This window comes from Condylura cristata, unplaced genomic scaffold (assembly GCF_000260355.1).
Source record: "Condylura cristata isolate star-nosed mole 26May11 unplaced genomic scaffold, ConCri1.0 scaffold00028, whole genome shotgun sequence".
Lineage (NCBI taxonomy): Eukaryota > Metazoa > Chordata > Mammalia > Eulipotyphla > Talpidae > Condylura > Condylura cristata.
In genome coordinates this window covers 16,145,757-16,163,643 of record NW_004567129.1, presented here as the reverse complement: position 1 = coordinate 16,163,643, position 17,887 = coordinate 16,145,757, and the positions used below count along the sequence as shown (strand labels likewise).

General features: G+C 38.2%; 1 protein-coding gene across 1 annotated transcript in view; it reads left to right on the top strand.

Moving 5' to 3' along the window:
• The window catches only part of SNTB2 (syntrophin, beta 2 (dystrophin-associated protein A1, 59kDa, basic component 2)), a 94,326-nt gene that overhangs the window by 60,218 nt on the left and 16,221 nt on the right, over positions 1-17,887 (top strand). Inside the window, exons 4-5 of the mRNA XM_004690211.2 lie at positions 2,323-2,533; positions 9,427-9,569. Of these exons, the coding sequence (XP_004690268.2) occupies positions 2,323-2,533; positions 9,427-9,569 (354 nt within the window). The remainder of the gene's footprint in view (positions 1-2,322; positions 2,534-9,426; positions 9,570-17,887) is intronic.

Below are 17,887 nucleotides of genomic sequence, written 5' to 3'. Positions count from 1 at the left end.
TCTGCCTGTTCTGTTCCCCTCTCTGTCTCTGGTGAATCCTCTCACCCTCCACATCTCTGGCCTGTACCCCAGTTCTGTATGAATAAATAAATCTTAAAAAAATAAAATAAAATAATAAGAATTGAAAGATTTTAGAAATGTGGCAAAAGAGAGGAAGTCAAATTTCAAGAGGAAATGCTGCATCCATGTACATTGCTTTTTCATATCAAAGAAATTATGAAAACAAAAGAACTACAAATTATTTTTGACAGGTGGTACAAAGCCTGATGACAGTCCGTTAAAACAGCAAAAATTGTCTTCAGAAAGATAATGTCAGTGGCAGAGTGTCAGCATCTGGCCTACCATGAAAAAGTCTCTTAAGAGCTTTTTCTTTCTCTGTTTTTGAAGGATCTATATATTCACTTTCAGACCACAGCAGTGTGTGTTTGTCATTTACTTGGCTTTTGAAATTGATCTAGGCAAAAAGTTTGTCCAAATACTACCTAATATATTGTTTGATAAAGGGTTTGTTCTGACTACTTAAAATTTTTTTTTTAAGATTTATTTGTTTATGCAAACATGAAGTAGAGTGTAGACTAGAGGTATGGCGGTGTGTGTGTGAGAGGATTCACCGGAGACAGAGTGGGGAGAAGAACAGACAAATTTACTGCTGAGGTGAGCAGCTGGCTGGTTAGAAGAGGTCTGTTGTGCCATGCGAATCACCTCCCTGGCCAGGGATCAAACTCGTGTTGAAGTGGCTGTGATAGCTTCATAGTGCTGCTCTTTAACCTGTTTCACCACCAGGGAGGGGCCTTTTAAAAAAAATTTTTTTTGGCAATACCTAATGGTTACATTTGAAATTTAGATTATTCTCAATTAAACAGCACCAAATAATAGTCAGACCTTTGAAGATCTCATACCTATTTTTGTAAGTGAATGGTTTAATCACCTATTATTCAGACACTAAACAGCTATAGTTCTAAGTTTTCATAAAAAGTCATATTCTTCTGGGCCCTCTCTGGTGGTGCAGCACTAAGAAGCTAAGGCCACTTGAGCACGAGTTCGAACCCTGGCCAGGGAGCTGACCCACATGGTGTGGCAGACCTCTCCTGACCCGCCTGCTGCTTCCCTCAGCAGTGTACTTTATCAATCTCCCTATTCTGCTCCCCACTCTGTCTCTGGTGAATCTTCTCATGACCCCTGTAACTCTGTCCTGTACCCTCGTGTATGCATAAAGAAATCTTTAAAAAAAAAAAAAAGAGCCATATTTTGCTAACTTCTCTTTTCATTATTTCACACAGTGGGAATTTCAGTTCACTACTTGGCGCTAGGTTTCGTTTACCCAGTAATGCCTTATACTAAAATTTCCTAAGTATTTAAAAAGAATTCAGTTTCTTCTTTGCATTTTGCCTGTGGGATTCAATAAGCCTGCCTTTCTTTTTTTGACATAGAGATTAAGGCAAAGTTAAGTGTTCCTTTAAAGACATATAATAGGTTCCCTCATCTTAGTCATCACATTAGCACACTGAAACAAGAGACCCAGGAGTTTGTCTGATAATTATCTTTCCATATGTGGCTTGCTCTGGAATTAGTAAATTTCTCTATTTTAGAATGTAAAATTAAAACAGATTTGCATGGTCTCACTGGTAGCACAAGGGGTTAAAACTCAGCACTATGGGCCCTCCCTGGTGGCTCAGCGGGCTAAAGCACAGCACTGAAGAAGCTAAAGCCACTTCCGCATGAGTTTGATTCCCGCCTGCCCCGGAGGAGATCCACATGGCGTGGCAGACCTCTCCTGGCCCGCCTGCTGCTCCCCTCAGCAGTGTACTTTGTCACTCTGCCTGTTCTGTTCCCCTCTCTGTCTCTGGTGAATCCTCTCACCATCCACATCTCTGGCCTGTACCCCAGTTCCATATGAATAAATAAATAAATCTTTAAAAAAAAAAACCAAAAAACTCAGCACTATGAAGTTATCTGTAGCCACTGCAGCATGAGTTCAGTCCCAGACCAGGGAGCTGACCGACATAGTACAACAGACCCTTTCTGTCTCACCCACTGCTCCCCTCAACAATGTGTTTCAGTAGATCTGCCTGTTCTGCTCCCCACTCTGTTTGGTGAAGCCTCTCAACCCACCAACTCTCATCGCCACCACCTCTAGCCTACAACACAGCTCCCTGCATAAATAAATAAAATAAATAATAAATGCATAAATTAAATAAAATAATAAATGCTTAAATAAAATAAATCTTAGAAAAAAAAGTTTGCAGCTTTGTATGCTAAACCTGACCAATTTGATGACTTTTGATCTAGCGCCTTTTTTTTTTTTATCTTTTTTTCACACAGATTGATAGAGCTACATTCTCCTGATAGCAGGAACACGCTGATTCTACGCTGCAAGGATACAGCCACGGCACACTCCTGGTTCGTAGCTATCCACACCAACATTATGGCTCTCCTCCCACAGGTGTTGGCTGAACTCAATGCCATGCTTGGTGCAACCAGCACAGCAGGAGGCAGCAAAGAGGTCAAGCATATTGCCTGGCTGGCAGAACAGGTAAGTTGGGAGGCAGAGCAAGGTCTTAACTGTTTTCCTTTCAGAGTTAGGATGGCTCCCTCATTTCATATATAACTGTAATGTTATCATGCACTTCTTGCAGGTCTTTTGTTTCTTCTCCATACCATTAACTATTTGGTGCTAATTACCACCTCCACCAGAACAATTGGTGGACATCATGATAATCAACATCACAACATAACTAAAAAGTAGTTCCTATTACCGTCTGTACTTGATGACAGAGGATATTGTTCCTGATTTTAGGCCAGTATCAGCAGACCTTTCATGGAAAGGGCAAGATAGTGTCACAACTACTTGAGTCTGCTACTGAAGTGAGAAAACAGTCAGAGACAATATAAAAATATATAGGTGTGGCTATGTTTCAATGAAACTTTATTTATAAAAACAGGTAGTTGCCTACATTTGGCACACAGGTCATAGTTTCCCATACCCCATACTCTACCTTTACAAATGAAACTTTAAACTTTGTAGTTTGTCCTTTCACACATGTATCATCCATACTCTTTGGATCTCAAGTTCAGGTAGACCTGATAACAGGGGAACCTACATTAATCTGAATATATTTGGTTCTTTAATCTGGTGGTACTAAAGCTCTTGATTAGAAAGATGCTAAACCAAAAATTTACACCAGTTTTTGAATTGGGATAGTGAGGACTAGAGACTAGAAGATGTTTCTATAAATCTGAAGATGTCTAGCTCAAAGAATATATTAGTTATTTTTCACTGTATAACAAATTACTCCAAGGCATAGTGACTTAAAGAACTTTTGCCTGACATAATTTCTAAGGATTGGGAATCTGATTGTGGTTAGCTGGTTATTCTGGTCCAGGATTCCCCATGAACTTGGAGTCAAGCTGTTAGCCAGCATTGCAGTCATCTGAGGGCTTGATGGGTTGCTGGTTCCACTTCTGGTAAGGTTCATATATATGGCTGTTGGCCCAAGTCCTCAGCTCAGTGTCATGCAGGCCTCTTGAGCAGGGCTGCTTGTCTTCATAACACGGCTACTGGTTTTTCCAATGCGTTGATGGAGAAAGATGGAAGCCACAGTGCCTTCTGTGATATAAATTCTTCTACTTCATGCTTTTCATTAGAAGTCAGTTACTCTAAGTCCAAACTACACCCAGGGGCTCTACCTTTGAAAGAGAAAAGTAGTAAAGAAGTTGTGGGCATATTTTCTGAACAATCACAGAGGGCATACATATTTGTAACTTTGGTAAATATTGCCAACTGAACTCTCTCAGGGTTTAATTAATTTAGAACTTGAGAAACATATAAGAGTTACCAGACAAACAAATATATACATATCTCGTGTGTGTGTGTATGAAGTATACATACATAACTTTTCATATACAAATGGTGACATAGCAAAATACTTCTGGGTTTTTTTTCCTGTGGTACAGTCCAAAGATGCAGGGGCGATGAGAGGATTCACCAGAGACAAAGTAGAGAGTCGAACAGGCAGAGCTACTGAAATACACTGCTGAGGAGAGCAGCGCGTGAGACAGGAGAGGTCTGCCACACCATGTGGCTCACCTCTGGCGCTGGGATCAAATTTGCACTGAAGCTGCTGTGGCTCACTTGCAGTGCTGTGCTTTAACCTGCTGCGCCACCAGGGGGGGCCCAGTTTTTTTCTTTTTTACTGACTATATCTTGGAGAACTTTCCATATCTTCAAGTACAGATATGCTATATCCTTTTAAAAAAAAAGCTGCATAATATCTACTTAAAACATAATTTATTCAGTCTTCTATTTCTTTAAAAAAAGACTTATTTACTTAACACATACAAGAACTGGGTATAAGCCAGAGGTGCAGGGGGTGAAAGGACTCACCAAAGAGAGAGAATGGGAACAGAGTAGGCAGACTGGCTGAAATTAATGCTGAGGGGAGCAGCGGGTAAGACAAGAGAGGTCTGCCTCACCATGTGGGTCACCTCTCTGAGAATTGAACTCATGCTACAATCCCTGCAGACAGCTTCACAGTGCTGTACTTTAACCCATTGCAACACCAGGGAGGGCCCTGGTCTTTTTAGTTTGCTCTGATTATCATAATAAAATAAATAACAAATATATTATCTGACAAAAAAATTTTAGAACTGAAAGTGAATAATAACTACTAGTCCTTTTTCACTGTCAGTGCTATCCAACTCTATCAGAAAGTAAAATTTGGAGAAGGCCGTTGTTTGGCCAGGTGTATGTTTGTGTGGGTGTTGAAACACAAGCAGACTGAAACCCTAACATTAGTATCCCTTTTTTCTCTGTCCAAAAATCCAATAGTAGAGCACCAAGACTGCCTAGACTGACATCGCAACAGAAAACACATACTATATATAGTAGGCAGCATTTTGAGTCCAGTGAAAACAAACATTATCCTTATAAATTAGGGCAGGTAGGCAAATAGAATGATTTAAATTAAGGTTTTATTTTTCTCCAGTGGTAAGAAGAGGGAAAAGATAATCTCCAAAAACTAAGGATTCAAAGAGCTAACTAAGGATTCAAAGAGCTAAAGAATGAATACTTTTTAACTTTTTTTTTTTTTTTAAGAATTTATTCATACAGAACTGGGGTACAGGCCAGAGGCTCAGGGGCGGTGAGAGGCTTCACCAGAGACAGAGTGGGGAGCAGAACAGGCAGATCGATGAAGTACACTGCTGAGGGAAGCAGCGGGCGGGTCAGGAGAGGTCTGGCTCGCCATGTGGTCTCCTCCGGGGCAGGCGGCAGGCGGGAATCGAACTCATGCGGAAGTGGCTTCAGATTCTTAGTGCTGTGCTTTAACCCGCTGCGCCACCAGGGAGGGCCTTTTAACTTTTTTTTTAAAAAAAGATTTATTTATTTATTCATACAGAACTGGAGTACAGGCCAGAGATGCGGAGTGTGAGAGGATTCACCAGAGACAGAGCGGGGAGCAGAACAGGCAGAAGTACACTGTTGAGGGGAGCAGGGGGCAGGTCAGCAGAGGTCTGCTGCACCATCTGGTCACCTCCGGCAGGGATTGAACTCATGCAGAAGTGGCTCCAGCCTCCCAGTGCTGTGCTTTAACCCACTGTGCCACCAGGGAGGACCACTTTCTTTAATTAAACAGCAAATTTGGGCTCAACCAATTAAAGTGCAGCACTGTGAAGCTCTACGAAGCCACTGTAGCATGAGTTCTATTCCCAGCAAGGAAGGTGACCAACGTGGTGTAGCAGACCTCTCCTGACCTGCCCACTGCTCCCCTCAACAGTGTATTTCAGTAGATCTGCCTATTCTGTTCCCCACTCTGTCTCTGGTGAATCTTCTCACCCACATCTGTGGCCAATACCCCAGTTCTTATATGTATGAATAAATAAATCTTTAACAATAACAACAAATTTTGTTGCAAAATTGGATATTGCTTCTATTGGCAATAGCAATTTTCCTTTAAAGTCTAAAATTTCATCTTTGGAAAGAAATCTATTTAATTTAGGTTTTTAAAATGTATTTACTATGATCTGGTCTTCAAAATCTCTTAGAACTTGGTGAAAATATTAATTTAAAAATCACCATTTTTGGCCCTCCCTGGTGGCGCAGCAGGTTAAAGCACAGCACCAAGAAGCTAAAGCCACTTCCGCATGAGTTCGATTCCCGCTTGCCCTGGAGGAGATCCACATGGCGTGGCAGACCTCTCCTGACCCGCCCGCTGCTCCCCTCAGCAGTGTACTTTGTCGACCTGCCTGTTCTGCTCCCCACTCTGTCCCTGGTGAATCTTATCACCCTCTGCATCTCTGGCCTGTGCCCCAGTTCTGTATGAATAAATAAATATCTTTTTTTAAAAAATCACCATTTTCAGCCCACTGCTGCGTTCCCTGGAGAACAGCCTCTCATTACAGGTTCAGAGGGTTTAAAGCCTTAGACCTACTCAGCACCAAGTCTAGGGTCAGCGTTTTTACTGTCTGGCTACCCAATATATGGGAAATCACCCCTCAGGAGTTTCATGACCACTGCAGAAAGCAGAAAAAGTATGGGCACATTGAAAAGAGCCTGAAGAGGAAATGGTTCAGTTTCAGTTTTTATTTGAAATGTTCTTTACCAATAGCTAAAAACACTTGCATTCAATAAGTATACCTACACCTATATCACCTATTTATTTGCACCTTATCGTCTTAGGTATAGGAAGTGACAGTGGGACCTTGTATTTCAGCATTGGCTCTCTTGCTTGCTAGCAGTGTGACCTAGCAATGAGAATCAATGCCAATTATTGGTACTGAGGCTGGGCTGCACCTGAGGGGGGAAAAATCACCATTTTAAACCTTTGGGAAGATAGATTTTACATTACTTTATTGAAATATTATCCTTAGTAGTCTCAGAGACAAAGACTTATTATTATGCATTGCACCCTCCCCGGTGGTACAGTGGATTGAAGCACAGCACTGTGAAGTTATCTGTAGCCACTGCAGCACAAGATTGACCCCTGACCAGGGAGGTGACCCATATGGAGCAGCAGCAGCAGACCTCTCCTGTCATACTGCTCCCCTCAGAACTCAGAAGTGTATTTCAGTACATCTGCTGTTCTGCTCCCCACTCTGTCTCAGGTGAATCCTCTTACCCCCCCTGCATCTCTGGCCAGTACACCAGTCCTTGTATGCATAAATAAAAAATAAATCTTTTTTTTTTCTTTAAAGAATTAGTATAATACATAAAGACTTGAAATTCTTTCAGGTTTCTATGACCCCATAATGTAGGGATCCAAGAGAACCTCTGTAGAGCTGATATTCTCCCCCCAGGTAGGGAGATTTACTTCCCCCAGGTAGGCATAGCATAATACAGAATCTTAGAACACTTGGATCATTCAATAAGAAAAGTGTCACTATTTCTACAATGCTTTGCGTGAATTCTCAGTCAGTCTTACATTTTGTGCTTTTAGCATGTGATAGGGTAATTTCACTGGTAGAATTCATTTCTCAGCTCCTGGAATTAACTTATGGTTCTAGCTTGAAGAAGAGTGTCCTCTTTGTAGATGTTATGACACAGAACTGAATCACTCAGGGCATTTTGCAGATTATAAGTGTGCTATTTAGGTGTTCTGAAACATCAACATTACATTCAGAAATCATTAAGAAAGAGAAGAAAGAAGGTGGCTTTGAAGACAATGCTTTAAAAGACAAGTGATTAATGAATTTTAATTCTCCTTTAAGCTGAAAGTAATGGTGAACTGAAGAATCATTATTAAAATGCACTGTGGTTAGGCCCTCCCTGGTGTCTCAGTGGGTTGGAGCACGCATTATGAAGCTAAGCCAAGCCATGGCCGCTTCAGAGCAAGTTCGATCCTGGGTCCTGGAGGTAACCATATGACAGAGCAGACCTCTCCTGACCCGCCCACTGCTCCCCCAGCAGTCTACTTTGTGGATCTGCCTGTTTTGCTCTCTACTCTGTTTCTCGCTGCCCCTGCACTTCTGGCCTATACCCCATTTCTGTATGCATAAATAAATAAAATCTTTAAAAAATAAATGCACTGTGGTTTAACAGTCCCTGCCCAAAGGTTTCATCTGCTGAGGGCAAACGTTCTGATGATACCAGGACTTTCTTAAACATAGTCTTTTACTTTTTGGCTTTGGAACTGTGACAATATGGATAAATAGTGGTTGCTTTCCAGCATCTTTAAACCCCAAAGAGATTACTGAGCTTTATGCAAGTAAGTACAGTGGTACATTTGAAACTGAAATATGAATTTCTAAAAATATAATTGGAGATCTTTGATAGTTTTCATCAGTTGTTTCCTAAGTAGAACTTAGTTGGTCTTGATCTTATTTTATTTATTTATTTAAATTTATTTTTTTATTTATGCATATAAGAACTGGGATATAGGCCAGAGGTGCAGGGGAGAAGGGGATGAAAGGATTAATCAGAGAAAGAGTGGGGAGCAAAACAGGCAGATCCACTGAAATATACTGCTGAGGGGAATAGTGGCTGAGACAGGAGAGGTCTCTCACACCATGTAGGGTCAGCTCCCTGGCCAGGGATCAAACCTGTGCTCCCAGTGGCTGCAGAGAGCTTCACAGTGCTTCACTTTAACCCATTGTGCCACCAGGGAGGGCCCCATTTTTAAAAATAGAATAGAAATTATCAGAGGACTTTGCACAAAGTATAGAAGATTGTGTTTTGGAGCATTTTTTATACAGTTATATGTATGTACATATTGGGTTACAATAAAATACATTTCTATTATAGGTCTTTATAAAAAATATTGGGAGAACATTGATGTTTACAATAAACACACTGGGTTGGTAATAGAATTTTGTGTTTCTACCCTATACTTAGAACATGTTACTTCCACATCAGACGTAATAAAGCTGTTATTTTAAACAGATTACTATTGGTGATGATTCATTATTATGTAACATAGAGAAAATTGTGTTATGTTACTGGATGCTATCTATAATTCATGTGGGGAGTTTTTCAAACTATGTATTTTATCTAACACCTCCCAATGGAGAATCCCTACTTATGGGCAGGATGTTTCCAGTACCTCAAGTGGAGAAACAAAATGGAGATCTATTATGTTAGGTTATCACTGAATAGGCTTTTACAATTACATATCTTTATATATTTTTGGAAAGATTTATTTATGATGCATGCAGAACTGTGGTACAGGCAAGAGGTGCAGGGGCAGTGAGAGGATTCACCAGAGAGAGAGTGGGGAGCAGAACAGGCCAATCAAGAAGTACACTGCTGAGGGGAGCCGAGGGTGGGTCAGGAGAGGTCTGCCATGCCATGTGGGTCACCTGGGACCAGGAATGGAACTTACACTGAAGTGGCTGTGGCTCATTTGCAGTGCTGCATTTTAACCCGTTGTGCCATCAGGGAGGGTCCCATATCTTTATATTTTTTCTGCATTTTGTATTTTGCCATTGTAACAGGCAAAACTAGATGGTGGAAGACAACAGTGGAGACCAGTGCTCATGGCTGTGACTGAGAAGGATTTACTGCTTTATGACTGTATGCCATGGACAAGAGATGCCTGGGCATCACCATGTCATAGTTACCCTCTTGTTGCCACAAGGTAAGAATAAAAGTAAAAGTAAAATACTAATGTAACTTCAAATCTAAAGAATTTTAAAGGGAATTTTATTATTGAGGCACCTACAATAGTATTTAATTACAAAGAAATTATATCTAACAGTATTTAGTAGCTGATATAGTTGCCTGAGACCAAGACATTCCTTTTACCATCTTATTAATTTGCAGCGCCTAGACAGAACCAGTTGCATTTTTAAAGTTGTTGAAGCAACTTCCCAGCAGCTCCTGTCAAGACTTGCTTAGTCATGAAGATAAGTAAATAGTGTGCTTTTTCTTAACTTTATTGACTTTGACTAGAAAACCACCGACAATTGTGGCAGCCTTTGTCTGCGTGATGAAAGCATTTCAACCAGAATGTGGTACTGTGGATAAACCACACAATTCAGCCAAAATATTCTTCAGCTTCTCTGTCTAGTATAAAAGCGCATAATTTTGATTCCATCAAATAACATGGATTTGACTTGCAGCATCAGAATGTTTTCTAGCCATATGTGGGAATGAGAAAGGACAAGCAGAACATAGATTTGGAGATCAAGATGCCTTAAAAGGTTAACTAGACACTGGTTACCTAGTGAAAATAGAAAACACATTCACATTTAGCTTTATTTGGATTTACAAAAGAATCAGGTATTAGTAGAACTCAAAAACTATACATTAAAAAGGAGCCCCAAAGAAAAAAACAAATGATGGGACATCAGGTACAGAGCACAGGGAAGTGCATGGGGGTTCCTGTTTTGAGCAGGCGAAGATTCAGCTGAGGAAGAATATTATTTGCTTTACATGAGACTTTCACTTTACATAGGATTTCCATCAGCTTACCAAGTTTCTTACATATATCATTTTTTTTTAATGAAAATATAATTTTCATGCAGCTTTTCAGGTATATTTCTGTAGTTTAAAGCTGGAACAACTTGATTGGGTTACTAATTCCTTTAGGAGAAGAGGGCCCTAGGGAAGACTGAACTGTTAGTTTTTCTGTTTTTTTTTTTTTTTATTTTTATCCCCACTCAATTATAATCTCCCTAAGGTGAGAAACTATGACTTTGTCATCTCAGCACTTTCACAATGTTTTGCATATGATAGAATAATAAGTAGATCAATAAATCTTACTTTAATTAAATTCTATTACTTAAATTGTAGTTTCTTTGTCATGGTACCTTTAGGAGCATTATAGGAACCCAATGAGGAAACCTGTGAATATGTCTCAATAGTTATAATTAAAACAAACATTTATTTTTGAAGATTCAGGGCTCGTAAATCTGGTTGTAGAGATTTCTTAACTTTAATGTGCAAGGAGCACATACTTTAGTTATGGTCATACAATGCATGAAGAAGTAGCTTTAGGTTTAGATATTTCCTTAACTGTGTCACTGGAGAAACTTATGGCATCTCATAGATGAGCCTAGGTTCAATACCAGGAATGACATTTCCATAAACAAGTAATTTCTGAATGTAAATTGTATCTAAACCACCAAAGCATTTGAGCATGAAAGAGAAAACATGGTGGTTGTATGTGTTCTATCACTCTAGTATTAATTGGTATTAATTTACAACTGGGGAAAAGATACAAATGATTTAAATGCTAAATCTACAAACTCTTAGAAAGTACAGGACCTTGACTTTGATTTGGGCAGATTCTACTTAGCTATGATAACAAAAGCATAGGCAAAAAGAAAAAATAAATAAATGGAACTTCATAAAAATTAAAAGCTTTTGCTTGAAATGTTATCAAGAAATTGATATCAAGAAAAGTCAACCCACAGGAGAAAATATTTGCAAATCATTTATAATCTGGGATTTGTATCTATAAAGATACTCAAGATACAAAAATATAAAGAACTGTTACAACTCAATGATAAAAAGATATGCTACCCATTTAAAAATAGGAAGAGTTTATATTTGCTAGTTGATTTTATTTTTTAATTACAGTTACTTTTTTTCCTGCCTGATCCCTTACACTCCTGCTATGAGTGAAACCATAGAGACATTCTATAGGGGAGGAGAGGGGCACAGGATCAAAACTGGGGTGGGAAGAGCACCCGGCACTATGGTGATGACACATGGGTGAAGTGGTGGTGGGAAGTCCACGAGGATTACAACTGAGATGAAAAATGAAGATGCAAAAATATATATAATAAAAAAGTAAAAAAAAATAGGAAGAGGAACTGAATATATACATCCAGAGAAGATATACAAATAACCAGTGATCACATGAAAATTATGATCAACTTAAGTACACATCAGGAAAATGCAAATCAAGACCACAATAAGATACCATGTCCTACCCACTAGGGTGGTTATAACTAAAAAGACAGATAATAACAAGTATAGAGTAAGATATGGAGAAAATGGAACCCTCAGTTATTGCTGGTGGTAATTTAAAAAGGTACAGTTGGTGTAGAAAACAATCTGGCAGTTACTAAAAAAGCTAAACATCAATTAACACAGCAGTTCCACTCCAAACTTGTATACTCAGGAGAAATGAAACCATGACCACACAAAAACTTACACATAAATTTTGTGGCAGTTTTATTCATGATCCCTATACAGTAGAAATAATTAACTGCCCATTGACTGATGAATAGACAAATGGTGGTAAATCCATATAATGGAATATCACTCAGCCATAAAAAATAGTTTCTGATTTCTCTTGCAACATAAATGAACCATGAGGACTTTATGCTAAGTCAAAGAAGTCAAACTCAAAAAATTATATATTGTATGATTCTGTGGATAAGAAATGTCTGGATAGGCAAATCTGTAGAGATAAAAAGTATTTATTTCCTTAGTGAGGGTGAGGGTTGGGAGAAATAGGGAGTAATTGCTCTTGGATATAGAGTTTCTTTTGGGAGTGATGAAAATGTTAATGTTAAATGTGATGGTTTCGCAGTTGAGTATACTGCAATCCATTAAACTGTATGCTTCAAGTGGGTCAGATATGTGAATTGTATCTCAAGCTATTATAATTAAAACAAATTAACAACAAAATAATTATAAAATTTAATAAACAGGACTAAGACCAATCCTTGAGCTGGGATTGAATCCCTGGTCTGCCATTGGGAGCATTTTAACTAACCTTTCCGTGCCACAGATATTTTTGTTTGTTTAGTGGCCCCTACTGAGATTGGGTAGGTGTGAACATCAAATATACTAATACTTTAAAATGTCTTCAGCAGTACCTATGTTGAAATTATGTCAAAGAAGAATTCCATGTCACAAATACATATAGTTTAATTTTACCATTGTTAAGAGTAAGTTTAGCTCTATTCAAAAGTTTGTATAGGGGCCCTCCCTGGTGGCGCAGTAGGTTAAAGCACTGCATTGAGAAGCTAAAGCCACTTCCGCATGAGTTCGATCCCTGCCTGCCCCGGAGGTGACCACATGGCACCGCAGACCTCTCCTGACCTGCCCGCTGCTCCCCTCAGCAGTGTGCTTCGTCCATCTGCCTGTTCTGCTCCCCGCTCTGTCTCTGGTGAATCCTCTCACCCTCCGCATCTCTGGCCTGTACCCCAGTTCTGTACAAATAAATAAATAAGTCTTAAAAAAAAAAAGTTTGTATAGGTAATAAGAGTTATATATTATAATGGGAAGAATTCAAGTGTATTATTAGGATCATCCTAGACTTGCAATTGAATTTTGCCACTAATTAAATGGGTGGGGCCTATAACTCTTAACTCATTGCTTCTTGACAAGTTTAATTAATATAGTAGCAGTGATTCTTTACTCCTTGTTCAGGAAGTGCCTGTGGGTTAGGAGCAAAGATTACAGGCAGATGGGAGGTTTAGTTTTTCCATGTGGCCTTGTCAGCCAGGTGGAATTGGTTGAAGTTACTGCATGGGAGAATTAGGTGAGATTTAATCTTCTGAACTTAAAGACACTAAAGGTGAAATCAGACTAGGATGTATCCTGCAAAGAAAGGCAAGACCAGAAAGTAGTGTGCTTATGTCTTTTTAGTGTGGGAAAGATAATTTGAGAATTATGCAATGAGAAAGAGTAATTCTTTCTCTAATATTTTGGAACATATACTTGTGAAAAATGAGATAAAAAAAAAAACCATAAACACATCAGGTAGGGAAACAAAGTAAGGGCCTTGATTATTTCCAAAGTAGATAACCCCTGAAAAAATTAATTGTAGTTCAGGAGCTTCTCTGGTGGTGCTGATGAAGCTTCAGCACCAGTTCGAACCCCAGCCATGGAGCTACCCACATTGGACACCAGTTCAATCCCCAAATTGCAGCACCGTTCGGGTGTAGCCAGGGAACTACCCACATGGGGCTGCAAACCTCTCCTCACCTACTCCCCTCAGCAGTGTATTTCAGTAGATCTGCCTATTCTGTTCTCCAATCTATCTCTGGTGAATCCTCTTACACACACCGCTACACACCCTCTGGCCTACTCCCCAGTTCCTGGATAAATAAATAAATTAAATCTTTAAAAAATAATTGTATTTCAAAAAAATCAAAGAAAAAATCAAGAACATGTTAGGGTAATGGTAAATTAATATGAGTAATCATTTGTATTGGCTTGCACATTTATAAATTCTGGGAAACCAAAGGGAGGGAGGGGTGTGTGTGTGTAATATTTCATCATTATGAGAAATTAAAACATGGAAGTGGCAATATTTTTTAATCAAGGATTTTTATTTATTTTATACATTTCTTGAGACTAATGCCAGATACATGATATAGTTAGAAAATCACATTTTTTTAATATATTTTTTTTACTCTTTAACTTTTTTTTAAAGATTTATTTACTTATGCATACAGAACTGGTGTACAGGCCAGAGGTGCAGGGGCGGTGACAGGATTCACCAGAGGCAGAGTGGGGAGCAGAACAGGCAGAACAACAAAGTACATTGCTGAGGGGAGCGCCACCAGGGAGGACCCTCTCATTGTACATTTTTGTACAATATTTAATTTCTCCCCTCAGGTGTAGTGCTCATAAATCTCCCGCAACCACATCATCCATGAACCATCACTATAGTCCCTGGTGTTCCTCTCTCCCTAGAAAAAACACATTTTGAAGGATATGGATTTTGTAGTCTATCCTAAACTTTTCTTTGGAGAAGAAAAAGATCTAAAGAAATTATGACTACTTTACAATGTGGGAAATTAAATGGTGGGTCGTGTGCTTATGGGACTTAAGTGGCAAAAACTGCCCAAATGCCTTTACATGTGCTCATCTTGGACTTCCACTAACAGGGGCCTTTTTTTTGGCAGGGTGTTCTGACCTACTATGGTCCAGCAAGTCTGGCAGCTGGTTTAAATTAGATTCTCTCAAATATTTCATAATCAAATCTGTAGGAAAAAAACTTTCCTAGACTGTATTTTTTAATGTCTGGTGTGGGATTAGCAATCAAACGAATATGATAGAATATACCCTTTCTCTTTACCCATTGCTCTGTTTTCGCTTGGATTATATATGCAGTAAATTTGAAACTGCTTTAACTCTTTATGAGATCATTAATGTTCATTTGACATGTTGGTTCTCGGAGAATCATCAGTGAGGTGGTTCTCAAAGTAGACTTTTGTGAACTTCTGGTGATATCCTCTTCAGAGGGGTAGTGAGCTTAACTATTTTCACAGTTAATGCTAAGATATTATTTGCTTTTTCTCAACTGTGTTGACATTTGCACTGAAGGTGAAAATTGCTAGTGCCTTAGCATGAACTAAGCATTTAGCACCAACTATGTGCTAAACACCAAACTTGTAGGGAGAAAATGCCATCCATTTTAACCCCAAAATGTCTTTATTAGAGTAAAAATTGATGGTTTTATTTAATCTTGACCTTTGTGTTTTCCTTTCTTAATCTCAGACAAATGAGAAGTACTCAGAATATGTATCTGTCATGTGCTGAAGTATGGTGGTAGCTCAATGGGAAAAAAAGCATAGATGTGATTAAGCTGTAAGCGGAGCTGCTCTTTTCATAGAACACCTTTTTTTTTTTTAAAATAAAAATTGGGTGAAAATATGGTCAATCAAATCTGGGTTTTAGAAGTTTTCTCCAAATGACTAGTGTGAATTTGTCACTTAAGGAAAACACTGATACCATTTATTGCTAATTATAATATTTTAGTTTTCCAACAAAACTAGAATTTTGGAGATCTCCCTGTACCTTTGAACTCAATCATTTCTCTATCCTTAAAGACTTCCAGTAGATCTGTAGCAATATTAGCAAATGTAACTTTTAGATATTATATAAAAATGCTTCTAACACTCAGAAGATCTGCATAAAACTCAGTGAAAAAAATATTTCCCAAATGAATGATACCTGCTGTTATCCAATTATGTATGGGTAAAATATATTTATTCAGAGTGCAAAAGAGTGGATGGATTTTGAATTAACAGGATACAAAACTTTACTGATGATTTCAGATTTTACATTGCAACTAACCTTTAAGAAGTCACTTGTAGAATTGTAGTTGACATGACAAAAGGCTCTCACAGTTATCAAAAAAAGCTATTTAAAACCCTTCTTCCTTTTCCAACTACATACCTGTGTGAGACTGGGTTTTCTTCTTATGCTTCAACAACATACTGCAGCAGAGTGCAGAAGCAGATAAAAGAATTCAAGTATCTTTCATTAAGCTGGATATTAAATTTAAAAACTAAAAAATGGCATTCTTCATATTAATTTTCTGAACAATATTTTAAGAAAGATAAATCATTTTATATTAAGATGGAACAGATTTGCTATTTGTATTTTTTTTGGAAGTTTTTTTTTATTACAAAGTTGCTATTTGTATTTTTAAATGAGCTAATTTTTTGTCTTTCTAAGAATCAATAAATATGTAAACTAAAGCAATTTGGAGTGCTCTGTAGTTTTTAAGAGTAGGAAAGTAGCACAGACCTCTCTTTTTTGTCTCCCTGCTCGCTTCTGAGTATTTCATTAAATCCTCCTACTTTGTTCTCAAAAAAAAAAAAAGGGTAAAAAAATGTCCTCAGACCAGAAATTAGTAAATCACTAGTTTACTGTTTCTCAGCTATGATCATACATTTGAATTATCTGGAAAATTTTTTAATAATAGACCAATGAAATCTCAATTTGAGAGCCATTTTCTTGCCTTTTATCTAAGCAGTAGTGACTTGGTGATAGCTAAGGAAATTGCCCATTAGTTGTTCAATGTATTCTTGCTCAGGTTCCTATTATAGGAGTGAGGGAAGAAACAGCAAGATTGCAGAAAAATGTCATAGGTTTACAGCCTACATTGAAACTAGGGACAAATCATTTTATTTCTCTTTGGTTTACATTCCTCACCCATGTATTAAAATTCCCAATGTGGAAAACATCTGAGTGATCATTTTTAAGTGAGGGGTAAGTTCTGTTATAATCTACCTAGAACTTCTTAAATATAGGGAAAATATTTTTGAAAAACATGAATAAATTAAAGTACAGTAATCATTGTGGCACAAAATGTTAGTTTAATGATCTTACTAACATTACTAAAATTACTAACTTACTAAAATTACTTTTCTTGTGTTTTTCACTATTGCTTTTTAGCAGATTTATTGCAATATAACTCAGCATACAGTTCACCCATTTAAAATGTAAAATTTAATGACTTGTTGTATATGTTCACAGAATTGTGTAACAATTACCCCAGGACACTCATCATGTCTAGCCATAAGGAAACTCCTGAACTATTTTTTTAAAGATTAATTTTATTTTTTTATGCATAGATGATCTGGGGTATAGGCCAGAGGTGTGGGGCTGGGGGATGAGAGAATTCACAAGAGACAGAATGGGAGCAGATCAGGCAGGGGTACTAAAATACACTGTTGAACGGAAAGGTCTGTTGAGATAGGAGAGGTCTGCTGTGCCATCTGGGTCACCTCCCTGCCTGGGGATTGAACTGGTGCTACAGTGGCTGCCAATAGCCTCATTGTGCTGAGACTTAACCCCTTGTACCACCAGGGAGACCCTAAATCCTGAACTATCAATCAATCCTCACTTTCTCTTCACTCAGTCCTAAGCAATCAGGAATCCCTTTTTGTCTTTATATATCTGCCTATATTGGGCATTTCATGTAAATGGAAGCTTAGAGCATTATGTATCCTTCTATGTCTGGCTTATAGTTAATAGTTTTAGCTCTTACACTTTATTGTTTTATCCATATAGAGTTAATTGTTGTATGTGGTAGGCAGTAGTGGTAAAACTTTAACTCCTTTGTGTTTGAATGTCTGATTATCACAGCACCTTTCATTGAGAAGACCTTTCACTCCCTCTCTGAATACTCTTTACATCCTTGTCAAAAAATCATAAATGTAAAGGTTTGTTCTGGACTCACTTATTTTTTGTAAG